The sequence below is a fragment of the Neovison vison genome, chromosome 5, assembly GCF_020171115.1.
Source record: "Neovison vison isolate M4711 chromosome 5, ASM_NN_V1, whole genome shotgun sequence".
NCBI lineage: Eukaryota > Metazoa > Chordata > Mammalia > Carnivora > Mustelidae > Neogale > Neogale vison.
The window spans coordinates 17,968,144-17,981,154 of NC_058095.1; the positions used below are offsets into that span (position 1 = coordinate 17,968,144).

Here is a 13,011-nt window from a genome sequence, read left to right on the forward strand (position 1 = left end):
TTCTGATGCCGCACTGGCTGGGACTATAGGGTAGAACTTCTCTGAAGTTTCGTAGGGAATTCAGATCAGGGCCAGGTTGCAGAGTTGCCGTGACGTTCCCATCGCTTGCGTGTACATGGCGGTGGAATGAGGGGAAACGAGGAGATTCTGAACAAGGACTTCTGTGCCAGAGCAGGAGTGGGGTCGGACACAGGTTACCAGAGGGGGTCACTTCTCCGTGGGTCTCCCTGGGGAGGAACTGGGGACGGTTCCTCAGCCTTCTTTTCCTCCTTGCTAAGCCGTGAAGGTCCGTGGGCTCTTCTCTCGCTCACTGCAGCTCCCTCCCTGGGCAGGTCCGTGAGCAGGCCTGTGAGTGGGTCTGCACGTGCACAAACACACACACACACACACACACCCAGGCCCCGGGTGAGTACCGCGTGATTACTCTGGCTCCCCTGTTGCTGCTCTGTTCTTGGCTGCTTTCATTTGTTACGGTCTCTTCCTCCAGTTTTCCCCGGGGGTCAAGGCCTAAAAGTTTTCCTCTGGCTACCGAAGAGGTCCCCGATGCGGAGCTGCGAGGCACAGAGGCGCTCTGCCCGCAGTGAGCGGAGGAATGAGTTGGGCACGGCTTGTTGGATGGGAACAGTTGTTTTTTGTCCAGGCCCTTTTAGCCGGGGGCCCACAGCCTCCCAGGGCATGTGCTCCTCCATCCCCTTGGCCTTCCTGACAGAGGCCAAGCAGCTGTTGGTCTGTTTCCACAGATGGTCGGTAGAAAGCACAGAGAAGGGAAGCTACTCATTAAGTTACCCCAAGAGGCTGGGACAGAGCGGAGCCTGGAGTCGACATCCATGCTCCAGTGGCTGCTGTAAGACCTCACCCCCTGTTCTGCAGAGGGAAAACACCAGTATGATCATCTAGAAATCATTTTTCTTGGGCTCTGAATTGATTTGCCTATAGCCATAGTCATCGTCCTTATTTTCTCTTAAAGATAAATTAATTTTCATTTCCTGAATCTGTTAAGGCAGGAGTCTAGACTCAGAGGTGGGAGCCCTGAATTCATCTCAGGCTCCGCTCAGAGCTGTGGCCCTGGGTAAGTGCCTTCCTCTCTCTGGTCCGTCATCTCACTGTAAACAAAGAGGCAGGGTTGATTCCAAGCCTGGGACACAGCAGAGCTGTCTCATCACTAGACTTTCCGATGCAGCATGTCTCGGGAGGGGTCCTGGTCCTGTGAAGGGACAGGAGCTGAGGTCACAGGCTCTGCTGGGCCCCCTCAGCCAAGTCTGGCCAAGTTGGGTGTCCAGGTGACAGTGGCTTGCTTTCAGCAGTGAGGGGCCAGGGCCCAGTGGCGGATTGGCCCTTGCCCCTTCCCTCCGCCACTGTGTCTTCTCAGGTTCCGCTCCGATTCTTCCAGACTGGTCTTCTGCAGAGGAGAGGCAAGCTGACAGCTTTAGGGACAACAGGACAGAGCTGGGATTACAAAGCAGTTGCTGGATTTTCCATTTCAAAGCTTCAGCTGAGTGAACAAAGGAAAAAAAATTTTTTGACAACAGAACCCTATCTGTAAGTCCTCTCTGTGACAGCTTGGGGGACACCACCTGGGGGCCGCTCCTGGTCACAGAGGTTAAGGAGAAATGCTTCGCAAATGGTTCAGTGACTGAGTTAGTTCTCTCCATTTGGATGACGACTCTCGTGGGCATTCTTGTCTCTCCTCTGCTGGCTGCCCTGGGAGAGCGAGCCTGGGCAAATTTTAAACTTCTGGGTTGGTCCCCTCACCACCCACACCCGAGCTGCCGCCTCCCCCTTGTCACTTGGTGCGTCCTCAGGGGAGGCAAACTCATTTCGGTATAAGCTCAAGCAAAGTGTAATTAGGACAGTAAATCTGCCATTTTAAAAAAAAATAAAAGTCCCATGACAGATTTCAAGGTCCTGGAAAAGTGATTTCATGCTGACGGAGGGATAGGGGAGACTGGCCTTCAATTTTATTTCTTCCAGCCTGGGAGCAAAGTCTGAGACACGGTAACCCTGGACCCTGTTTACTCCAGAAAATACAACATTACTTTAAAAAAGTCTTTTGTGAGATAGTCTGAGGCTATAAGAATGGGGACGTCACTTCACGAATATCTGTTTTAGTCTCCGTGCCTTGCGGTGTGACTTGGGCGTCCGCCTTCTAACCCACGTCTCTGTCCTCACTTCCTCCCCTGGACATTCCCCGTGGAAATGACAGTGTCCCGAGGGCTTCCAGTGCATTTTCTCATTTGGTCTGCAAACAGCCTTAGGAGATAGGTTCTATCACCCCCGTTTTATGGATGAGAACACTGAGGTTCCAAGAGACAGGTGACTTGTCCAGGGTCTCACGGCATCCTATGTACATGGAGAAATGGGCTCCGAAGAGGCCCCCGAGCCAGCTCAGGGTTCCCTCCTGCAGGCTGTCATCCTTCCCTCGCAGTCCTCCTGGGCAAGTTCCACACTCCTCTGACCCTCAGGCCTCCCGGCCCCCGAGCCATCACTTCCTCCAAGCTCCCCATCTGAGCCGCTTCCGGTTGAGGAGGGAGATTTCTTCTCGGACACCCAGACAGTGCTGGTGCTGGGGGGTGGGCAGGCAGGACCATCTTCCCCGGGAGCCTAAGGGTCCCAGACTATAAAGTGAAGGCCAGAAGGGGCGCTCTGTGGGCATCTGGAAAGTGCCTTGGATTCCCCACAGAGGGACAGGTGTCCCCTTCTGAAGCAAAATTTGCCTGCAGCAGGGTACTGCTGCTTCCAGAAAGCACTCTGCTTAACAGCACCTGACATTCTTCTGCTTACTCAGCATTTTGGTTGCTAAATTTGCACCATGTTGGTTTGGTTTGTCTTGTTTATGAATGCTTTCTAAAGACTACTGTAGGCCCGTCCTGAAAGAGTTTTCTCTCTTAGGATGGATCCAGCATTGCCCAAGCTCAGAACAACACTCTGCCTGGGCAGGCCACATCTCCCTTCCACTCCTTTGCCTACCCGCCCCCCCAACCCCCGCGCTGGGTCTTCAGGCTCAACACTCATCAGGCCCACTGTTGTCCCCAGGCAGGTCCTTCTGGCATTCCTGGGACGGGGCATCCCAACCAGCCAAGCGTGCCCTACTCCGGTGATTCCTTGACTCCTGGTTCGGCATTCTCACGGGCCTCCTGTCTCCTGGGAAGATGTTCCTGGTGGGCCTCACGGGGGGCATTGCCTCGGGCAAGAGCTCGGTGATCCAGGTGTTCCAACAGCTGGGCTGTGCGGTGATTGATGTTGATGTCATCGCCCGCCATGGTGAGTTGGGAGGGGCAGGCAGCAGGACCCTGCACAGCAGCTCCCCTATACCCCTTTCTGCCATCATGTCTCCCTTTTTTCTAAGTCCTTTCAAGGCCTTGGAGGATGGCAAGGCTTTCCCGTCGGCCGTGGTCTGATTTCCTATTCCCTGCCCCACCATGTCCTCGTCCCTCTTCTTCACCTCACCCTGTGACCCACTCGAGGGGTTCCATGCACTCTACTCTCCTTTGCAACTCCTTTCCCTCCTCTCTTTTGGTTTTTGCTTCGAATATAAGACGCACCCGTGGGTTCCCCCATCCTTTGGCCTCTAGTCATTTGGGAACCTCCGGCTGGCCTGGAGGCTCTAGAGAGTGACCCAGCCCCCACCTCATGCACAGTGGTCCAGCCAGGATACCCCGCCCACCGGCGCATCGTGGAAGCCTTTGGCACCGAGGTCTTGCTGGAGAACGGTGACATCAATCGCAAAGTCCTGGGGGACCTGATCTTTAACCAGCCCGACCGGCGGCATCTGCTTAACACCATCACGCACCCCGAGATCCGCAAGGAAATGATGAAGGAGACCTTCAAGTATTTCCTCCGAGGTAAGCCCCAGGGTGTGGGACAGGGGTGAGGCAGAGCCCTCTTCTTCCAGGGCCAGGGCCCTCCTCCTCTGTGGAGAGGTTGGCCAGGGAGAAGGGGAGCTGGCTGGTCTTTGCACCCTCCATGCAGAGCCCCACGCAGCCCCCGAGGAAAGGCACACATGTTCCTCAGCATTTAAAGAGGTTGACAATTGAGTGAGAAGAGACACTTGAGGCTTTTGAGCTGCGATCCCCAGGAAGTTAAGTTGATTTTTCTAGCAGGGTTGGGAGTAATAACAGCTGACAAATGGTGGAGTCTGGAGACCTGAGTTTCAATCCTGGCCTCATAGCTTCTAGCTGCGTGACTTTGTCAAATGAACCAGCCCCTCCCCTGCACAGTGAGATTAATAATGCCAACCTCGAGAAGCTATTCAGGGGGACTGGGTCCACATCAGTACCCATCGATCACCACATGGTATGAACCGTGGTCGAAGTCAGATATGGTGCTTGTCAGGCTGCCTGGGAAAGTAAGCTTGCAGACTGGACCCTGGGGAGGGCCCAGAATGGCCAGGGCAGGTACAGGGTGATGGGGGGTGGGAGGGTCCTACACAGAGGCTAGTCCTTTGGGGTGAGGGCTCAGTGGAGAGAGTTAGCTTGGCGTGTGCTGGGACTGAAAGAAGGGACAGTGAAAAGCCAGGGTCTGTGCTCAGCTGGCAAGAACCTTCTGGAGCTTGGCAGCCTTTCCCAAGCTCTAGCTCCAGTGCCAGCCCTGTTCTTAGGAGGGTTTGGGGCCAGGGTGACCTGATCAGGTGCAGGGTGGGGTCAGTCACCAGCAGTGGAGAAGGAGCAGACGACAGTGGCTTCAGATCAGGCGGGAGGCTGGCCTGGGGTCCCTGCAGATCGACCTGCCAGCCTCTGGCATAAATGGCCACCAGCCCGGGTGTCAGAATGGAAAGCCTGGCTGCTTCTCTCCCCATCACCAGTCACAGTGCTGAGACTTTGTTCCTGGAGGGTATGGGGGAGCCTTCTAGGTTTTCTCGTGGCTGTGATCCTGACCTTATTCTCAAGTTTTCATGTGGAGTGGGGAACCTCTCCCCACCCCATCTTCCTCTGGCCTGCACCTCCCTTCAGAAGGAAAGAGAGGACTTGACAGACGTCCACGGTGTCAACCTCCCCCAGCCCCATCCCCTTTCCCCTGCTCTGGCCGAGGCCAGAGAGGGCTCAAGGCATCCTCCCTGCTGAACTGGCTGGCTTTGGGTCTCAGAACCTTGCTGCAGACCTCCCTCCCTCTCTCCTTCCTCAAGGAGAGTCTCTGGACTCTTTTTGCCTTTGTCCTGCGTCTTGTGTCTGCACGAGGACCCCTCCCGGCCCCTACCCAGGAGCAAAGCCTTCTGTCTCTCCACGATGCCCTTTCCACGTTCGCTCCCTGGCCAGTTGCAAGTACATCTGTAGGGTTTGGAGGCGGCGCGGCGGCTCTCCCCTTCTGAAATCAAGCAGCGGATAATGTCACCCGCTCCAGAGTTCTCCTGCTGTGTCATCCACCCCGCCTCCCCTCTCCCCAACCACCACCACTCAAATAAAAGCCAGAAAGCTCTTTTCAGCTCGATAAGGTGAAAAATGGGGACGACAGCTGTGGCTTCCACAGTCCCAGTTTTTCCCTGATGAGTATAACAAATACAACTGTCAAAGTTGGTATAATCAAACGTCAGATAAGATCACCAGCTGCTGGGGAGGTCTCTGTGTAGGCAGACGGATGTCTTCATAGAGTCAGGATAGTTTGCAGAGCTTATCAAGCAGGAGGGATGCGACAGCTGAATAGCCCTTTGCCGGTGAACCAAAGAGCTGGCCACAAGCTCCCGAGAGGGGCCGAGGAGAAAGGACAGTGTTGGGACAGGGATGGGTGGGGGCAGAGCAGGAACGGGAGATAAGAGGCCCAGAGAGGGTCTGGTCTTGGCTTCTGCTCTGAGCTGGGAGGGGAGTGGGGGAGCGGGAACTGGGGCCCCCCCCTTCTTCCAGGGAATGGTAGTAATAATAATCATCATTTATGGAGCACTTGGGTGAGGTGCTGAGTGGTTTCCAAGCCTTCGCTCATTTGATCCTTACCGCCTTCCTGGGAGGGAGGTAACCTTCACACAGATGAGGTTTGTTCAGGGGCCCAAAATCATATGGTGGGAAAGAGCGGGGGGGGGGGGCGTGCTGCAAACCCAGGTGTTTCATCAGAGCCCATTCTCCTAACACCCTTGTTCAACTCAAGGTTTTCTTGGGCTTCCCAAGCAGCAGATCCTGGGGACCAGGAGCCCCAGTGGATTGGGTCGTCCGCCCTGTCCCGTGTGTGTGTCTGGCACTGTGGTTGGAAGTGTTTGGGGGGGGCGGGATACCATCCAAGCCCCCCTGGGCGGGCATCTCTGGGCAGAGGCAGTGCCCAGCCCTTTCCCTCACAGCTCCTGGACCCCTGCCAGCTTTTTACACAAACACTGGCCCAAAGAGAACTAGGGGTGTGGAGACCGTGGTGTTTGGGAGATGGGCAGCCCAGGTACACGTCCTGTCACCATGGGTGAGGGTACCGCCCCTGACTGGCCTTGGCTTGTATCCAGAGTACCAGCCATGTGACTTATATTTTCTTAGTCATAATCACCCACCACAACAAGACCAATCCGTGCAGTCCTTGTCTGGAGGCCCGCCTCCAACGTGGAAAAGTCACTTCTTCCTTCCTGGGGCTGCTGCCGCTGCCCCTGGTATGAATCTCTCATGAAGTGTTGGTAGAGATAGCCATGCAGGACTCTTCTTCAACAGGGAGTCACACTTCTGTTTTTTTGTGGGTGTTTTTTGGTTTGTTTTTTTAAGCAAAGATGAGTGAAGGAGGGCAGAAAAGGCCCAGTTCCACCCGGAAACTCTCCAGTCTCCTCCAACTCTGTGTTATTTCCTTGCTCATAAATAACCCTTTAGGTTCAAGATCAAGGTGAACTCAACCCTTAGTGCCTGCCCTGCTCTCTTCATCAGCTTTGCCTCCCATGGTGCAAGGCGTCCACGGCCAGAGCAGTAGAACATCGCTGCCCCTGATGCTTTGCTGTCCCCCATTCCTGGAACCCTCACCTCCAAACGCTCAAGTTCAAGTATCAGAAGCCCTACCTGCATTTCAAGGCCAGTACAATGCCATCCCTCCTGCAAGGTCTTTCCTGATCCTCTTAGGCAGGAACGACTTCTGCAGCATTCTGTTCTGCTTGGCATTGGCACTGGCAAGCGTTCAGGTTATGCCTACCCTTGTAGGGTCTCCCCCTTTGCTAGGGAGCTCTCGATGGTAGGGGCCAGTGGCTTCTACTCATCCCCTAGCCTGACACACCATCCTTAGTGTTTGCTTGCGGAATTGAACTGTGGGCTTCCTGGCTTCTCCCCAGGATACCGCTATGTGATTCTGGACATCCCCCTGCTGTTTGAGACCAAGAAGCTGCTCAAGTACATGAAGCACACCGTGGTGGTGTACTGGTGAGTGTGTGTCACATGGCCTGGCCTGACCAAAGCTGGAGAGGTGGGCCCCTGGAGTAAAGCATCTACCTGCAGAATGGCCCACATCCCCTTTGCCCTTACCCCACAGGGCCGCCAGGAGGCCCTGGGGATTTGGGTGGCTGTGCCCAGAACCTATAGGAACGACTTCTGTATCTGACCTAGCTATTTCCCCAAGTAGGTGCCAAGCGAAGGCCCCCAGGCGTCTCTAGTTGCTTGGGAGGGGCTCCCCCTGCTGGCTCTTGGGGGCACTTCAGCCCAGATGCCCTGAGCTGCCATGTTCTTAATCCCTGGAGCCCTTTTCCCTCCTCACCTTTCTGGACAGCTCCTACATTTACTCCTTCACTCAGTTTACCTTTCAGCATGAGGTATTTAGGGCAGGAGCTGATCCTTCTGAATTACAGAAGAGAAACTCGAGGGGGGAGTTACTTGGTGGGGGGGTGTCCAGGGTCCATCCCGCCCCTCCCACCCCGGGCAGCCCCTATGAACGGACGTGTGCCAGGGGCGAACTGTCCAGAGTCCCACTAAGGAGGGGGCTTTGTTCTCAGAATCCCTCAGGACACGACGCAAACCAGAATCCGGGTTTGGCAAACAGAGCCAGATCAAACCGCCAGCGAAAATGAGTCACAGTCCCAGTGGGGGTGAGTGTAGATGAGGCTGTAGGATGTGTCCGCCTCCCAGAAACTTCCTGGATGCCTCCCACGAGTACCGCACACACAGAGGTGGGCACTCGGCTCTGTGGGTATTTTGGGCCCAGGGCGGCTCTCCAGAGACGGGCGCGTGGGAGGCTCCCAGCGCCTCCGGAGCAAGGCCCGGAGTGCTCACGCCCTGAGCTTCGCCCTGCCCGCCCCCACGGCTGCCCACCGCGGGCTGCCACAGAGGGCCCGGTCGCAGGCATCCTCACGGCCCCTCCCCACCCTCAGCCCCCAGCCCGTGTCTCCCGTGGAAACCCACAGCCTCTCTGGCTTCTTTATTCCCTGTCTGTGAGAGGCTGTCAGCAAAGGCCAAGCACACCCCATGAAGAATTTGCCTTGGAGTCTTAATACAACTGGAACTTTGCATCAGAGGATCAAAAAAAGCCGGGGGGGGGGTGTCCTTCCAGCAGAGGTGAGAACACTGGTTCTATCCGCAGTTGCCAGATGACCCCACGCCAGCCTGCCTTGCCGCACTTTCCTTCTGGTTCGGTCTGTTCGCTAAGAGCAGAGGGAGCTGTGGCTCCCAGGGGATGCGTTGGGTTCCCTGGATGGGGCCTGAGATCCTCCGGGGCCACTCATCAGCCGGAGGCGCCTTTGCTGGAATCCCAGGTGCTGTTCACGCCCCACTTTTAGGCTCGAGAGAGAAGCCAGAGACCTGGGAATGAGTGATTATTTGCTTTTCATTACGGGGATCTACATGGTACAAAACCAAAGATGCCCTCATGGATTCCTTCAACTACCCAAGTATCCCCGGCGTGTCTGAAATAATAGGGGGCATTTACCAAATTTATGTAATACTAAAATGGGATTGTACCCAAATGGGATTGTTCACATTTTTGAGAAACTGGCCAGTCACAGAGTAAGGGTTTGGGTAAAAATCCTCTTCCCACAAATAGTTTCAGTCCTTGAACTGAGCATATGGGCCTCTCTCTGAGCCTCAGGAAGGGCTGTGAGGGACCTCTGCCTTCACGTTCCAGGAAGCCCTCCAGTCTAGGCCACATGTTCTGACGGCTGTGTCCTCCCAGGTGGCTCTAAGCCACCTCTGTTCACCCAGATTTCCCTAGCCGCAGGCTCGCAGCGGCCCTTGTTTTTAGCCAGGCAGGAACCGGCCCCATGATCTTGACAGGACACTGTCCCCATAACAAAGGAAATCAGAAGTCCAATTTACTTTTTTTTTTTTTTTAAAGATTTTATTTATTTATTTGACAGAGAGAGATCACAAGTAGGCAGAGAGGCAGGCAGAGAGAGAGAGAGAGAGGAGGAAGCAGGCTCCCCGCTGAGCAGACAGCCCGATGCGGGACTCGATCCCAGGACCCTGAGATCACGACCCGAGCCGAAGGCAGCGGCCCAACCCACTGAGCCACCCAGGCGCCCCCAATTTACTTTTTAAGGCCAGTATAGATACCATTCTCCTTCAAAGTCTTCTCTGATCGGCCAGCCAGAAATGATTTTCTGGAGCATTCTGGTCTGAACAGCATTAGAATTGACCAGTGTTCAGGTTGTGTCTGTCCTTGGAAGGTGTGTCTTCACATCCTTGGAGGCCCTCTGGTCTAGGCCACACCTAAAAGGAGACCAAACAGTAGTGGTCAGATTCTCTCATCTTACCTCGGGGAGAGCTCAGGCCTAGCGGCTTAGCAGACAGCCCCCAGACAGCGGAGCCTGCTCTCTCTTATTACCCCTGAGGGGCCCAGGTAGCCATGGAGCTAGAGGGAGCTTAGAGATGACTCCCTTCCAAAGGACAGTCTGGCAGGTCCTGTGTAGCCACAGGCAAGACAAGAAGTTTCCTGAGGAAGGGCCTAGCTGGTAATGTCAGAGTGGGCAAAAGACATATTCTTCAAATTTCCTTTGGAGTTGGGGGACTGGGCGGTGTTTAGCTTTGTCTGTGATGCTTCTTCCTGTCCCAGGGATCATCAGATCCAGCTCTCAAGTCCTTGCTACACGGGGAAGCACCTTGGGGCTGGCTGGTCCCCCTGGGTCAGTGGCGTCAAGCCTGGCAGGCACTCTCTTGGCTCTCTGTGTCCAGGGGAGGGGGTGAGGAGGCAAGGAGAGGGGTCCCTGTGGTAGCTCAGGAAGCTGTGTTGGATGCAGCAGGCCCAAGCCCCAGGGGAACTACAGGAAGCAGCCGGCTGGCAGGCACAGGCCTGCCAGTAAAGGTCAGCCATCCAGGGACTCAGGATGTAGCTGTCGCCAGACGACCAGATCTTCCCAGCTTATAACTGGGAAATTGCAGGCCTAGTGGCAAGGCAGGGAGCCCCCAGATGGGGGAGAGAGCCGCGGCAGCCCTTCCCCCTCCTGTTGACACCCATCCACCCGGAGCCCATCAGCGCTGCTGCGAATGCAATGAGGCCCCTGAAAGAGATTGCAGGGGAGGGGCTGCCCACCCCCCACCCCCCACGCCCCCCACCCCCACCCACCATGGCTTGCCGGTGGGAGGGAGGCTGGGGCCTACAGTGCCTGAGCAGCCCTCCCACCCCTGCCCTCAGTGACCGGGACACGCAGCTGGCTCGGCTGATGCAGCGGAATAGCCTGAGCCGGGAGGACGCGGAGGCCCGGATCGAGGCCCAGCTGCCCCTGAAGGATAAGGTCCGCATGGCCCGCCATGTCCTAGACAACTCGGGGGAGTGGAGCGTCACCAAACGCCAGGTCGTCCTCCTACACGCAGAGCTGGAGCGCTCCTTGGAGTACCTGCCGCTGAGGCTCGGAGTCCTGACAGGTCTCGTGGGCCTTGCCGGCCTCCTCTACCTGCTCACCCACTACCTCCTGCCTTCCCCCTAGCCAGGCCCTCCTGATGCCAGAAGCCCCAAGCCTTGATCTCTCAGAGTCCGGAGCCAATGGCAAATGCATCTTGTTTCCTCCCAAGCCCGTCAACACACACACACACACACACACACACGCACTGAATCTGGGCAGAGCCTGGCACAGGGCCCCCCTTCTTTGGAGTGCATCCGACCTGAGGCAGAGAAACAGCCCTGTCAGGGGATACCCCTTCCCACCTTCCTAAGAGCCCCTCCCTCTGGAGCTCCCCACGGAATGGTGTCTGCCGTGGGGCATGAAAGCAACAGTGGGAAGCTGTTGTGAAATTCTTGGGGGCGCAGGCAAGGAACACTGTCTCTGTGGCCATGAGCACCCCTCTCCAGGCACATGCCCTGTCATGACCAAAACCTGCGTCCTGGACCTGGGAAATAACTGTGGTCCAACAGGATTCTCCCCTAGTCTGGAGCCCTTGGCCCGGATGCAGTGAGGGCTCCTATGCTGGTAATGCTGTGGCAGAGCCTCTTGGGGGATGACCCCCTGGCCCACCTTGGCATTTCTCCAGCATTCCCCACACTCGCTCTCCGGCTGCCACCTGTTGGCCTCCCACTCCTCGTTCTCCTTGCCCTAAACTCTCAGTAGTCCACACGCATGAGGCTGTTTCCTGCCTCTGTGCCTTCGCTGTGCTGTTCCCTCACCTAGAATACCTTTTGTTTTTCTATAGCTGGATAACTCCCAGCTCAAGCACCATCTGGAGCCCCAGGCTGTGTCGGGTGCTGTGGGATAGCCCACCCCCCCAGCCGCCTGCTGTGTTTTACTTTATTGGTCCCTCCTACTAGACTGTCAGCTGTTCGAGGGCCACGTCTGTGTCTTGTTCATCTCCGTGCTCCTGGTACAGATCCTGACTCGCCATTGGTGCTTAATAAAATAGAGCGTGTTGATCTGAAATGCCCCGCACTGCCGATTTTCCCCTAGCACCGTGGACTGAAGAAGGTTCCCAGACTTGGCTGATGCCATTGTTATACTTGGCCTCCTCCCACACGAGGCGTGGGTCCCTACTGCCCCAGAAGGTTCAGCAGCCCTCCGACGTCTGAGGCCCCAGGAGGATTCCAGCTAGGCCCAGGGGTACCCTGTGGTGGGAGGTGGGTAGAGGTTTGCTCACTCCATCTTCCTTCCCCCAAGCAATTGGACCAGTGTAGGCTTCAGCTGTCTCTTGCCACCGTTGGCAGACCTGCTGAGGTGCTGATCCCGCCCAGCAGCCTATTAAGGTCAGAACTGAACGTGACAGGTGCAACAAGGCTATGGTGGCCATATTCAGTGCTCCCTTTCCCAGAGCTGCTCAGGCCTCAGAGACCAGCTTGTGAATGCATTGTACACCCCCCAGGGGCAAAGAAAAGCTCAGCTAGGAGGTGTCTGGCTGCAGGGTGGGGGCTGGGGCAGGAGGGGAAAGCAGAAGGCAGCTGCCTCCCCAGGTGCCTAGGGCCTGGCTAGAGGAGGAAAGGGAGGAAAGGTACAACCCCTTACAGTGCTCTGCCACCCCCGGTCGGTGAGAAAATGACTCTTCACGAATGCCTGTGACCTTCTGGACAGAGTGCTGGATATGTAACACCATCTGGGTGGAACAACTCTGATTCCAGGCCAAGAGGTCAAGGGATCTGATGCAGGTCCCAGAGGCCGGCGGTGGGCGGTGGGCAGGTGAGCCTCTGAGCAGCTCTGGGATCACACTGGGGCTCAGCCTCCTTAATGGGACCTCCCGCGTGGTGTTTCTTTGATCAAGTTAGCTTCGTGATGCCTATGTCAAAAGACCTGGTAAGTGGAGGGCAGTGAAAGCCCTTTGCAAACTGTAAAGTTCCAAAGAATTACTTTCTCTCCTGCTGAATTTGATGCAAAAACATGGGATGATAGCCAGACTGGTAGGTGTGCAAAAAAGGTGGGCCAGGCTTTCTGGTGCCCTGGTCCTGCCTCGCCTCCTACCTCCCACCTCCCCATCATGGCTCCCTCCTCTGGCCTCCCCTTCCCAGGCTTTGTGGCCCTAAGCAGCCTTAGGAGGCATACGGGGGGCGCCTGGCTGGCCCAGTCGGTGGCGTATGCAGCAGCTGGTGAATTCAAGCCCCACACTGGGCTTAGAGCTTATTTTAAAAAAGAAAAAAAGAAAAGAAAGAAAAAGAAAAACGAAGAATGAGGCCTACTTTCCCCAGGACTTGACTTCACTGTTAGGCCACTCCTGGGGCTTGCCAAGCCTGGGA

At 56.1% G+C, this 13,011-nt stretch overlaps 1 protein-coding gene across 7 annotated transcripts in view; it reads left to right on the forward strand.

Annotated features, from left to right (window-relative positions):
• DCAKD (dephospho-CoA kinase domain containing) overlaps positions 1 to 11,713 on the forward strand; it is a 28,460-nt gene extending 16,747 nt beyond the window's left edge. For 4 of the 7 annotated variants that reach the window (XM_044247739.1, XM_044247741.1, XM_044247737.1 and 1 more), the window contains exons 2-5: positions 3,034 to 3,261; positions 3,639 to 3,842; positions 7,214 to 7,301; positions 10,498 to 11,713. In XM_044247739.1, the coding sequence (XP_044103674.1) occupies positions 3,150 to 3,261; positions 3,639 to 3,842; positions 7,214 to 7,301; positions 10,498 to 10,789 (696 nt within the window). In that variant the 5' untranslated portion in view covers positions 3,034 to 3,149 and the 3' untranslated portion in view covers positions 10,790 to 11,713. Of the gene's footprint in view, positions 1 to 1,523; positions 1,540 to 3,033; positions 3,262 to 3,638; positions 3,843 to 7,213; positions 7,302 to 10,497 lie in introns of those variants that run through there. The other 3 variants (XM_044247738.1, XM_044247742.1, XM_044247743.1) reach the window with 2 other exon arrangements.
• The last annotated feature ends 1,298 nt before the right edge of the window (positions 11,714 to 13,011 follow it).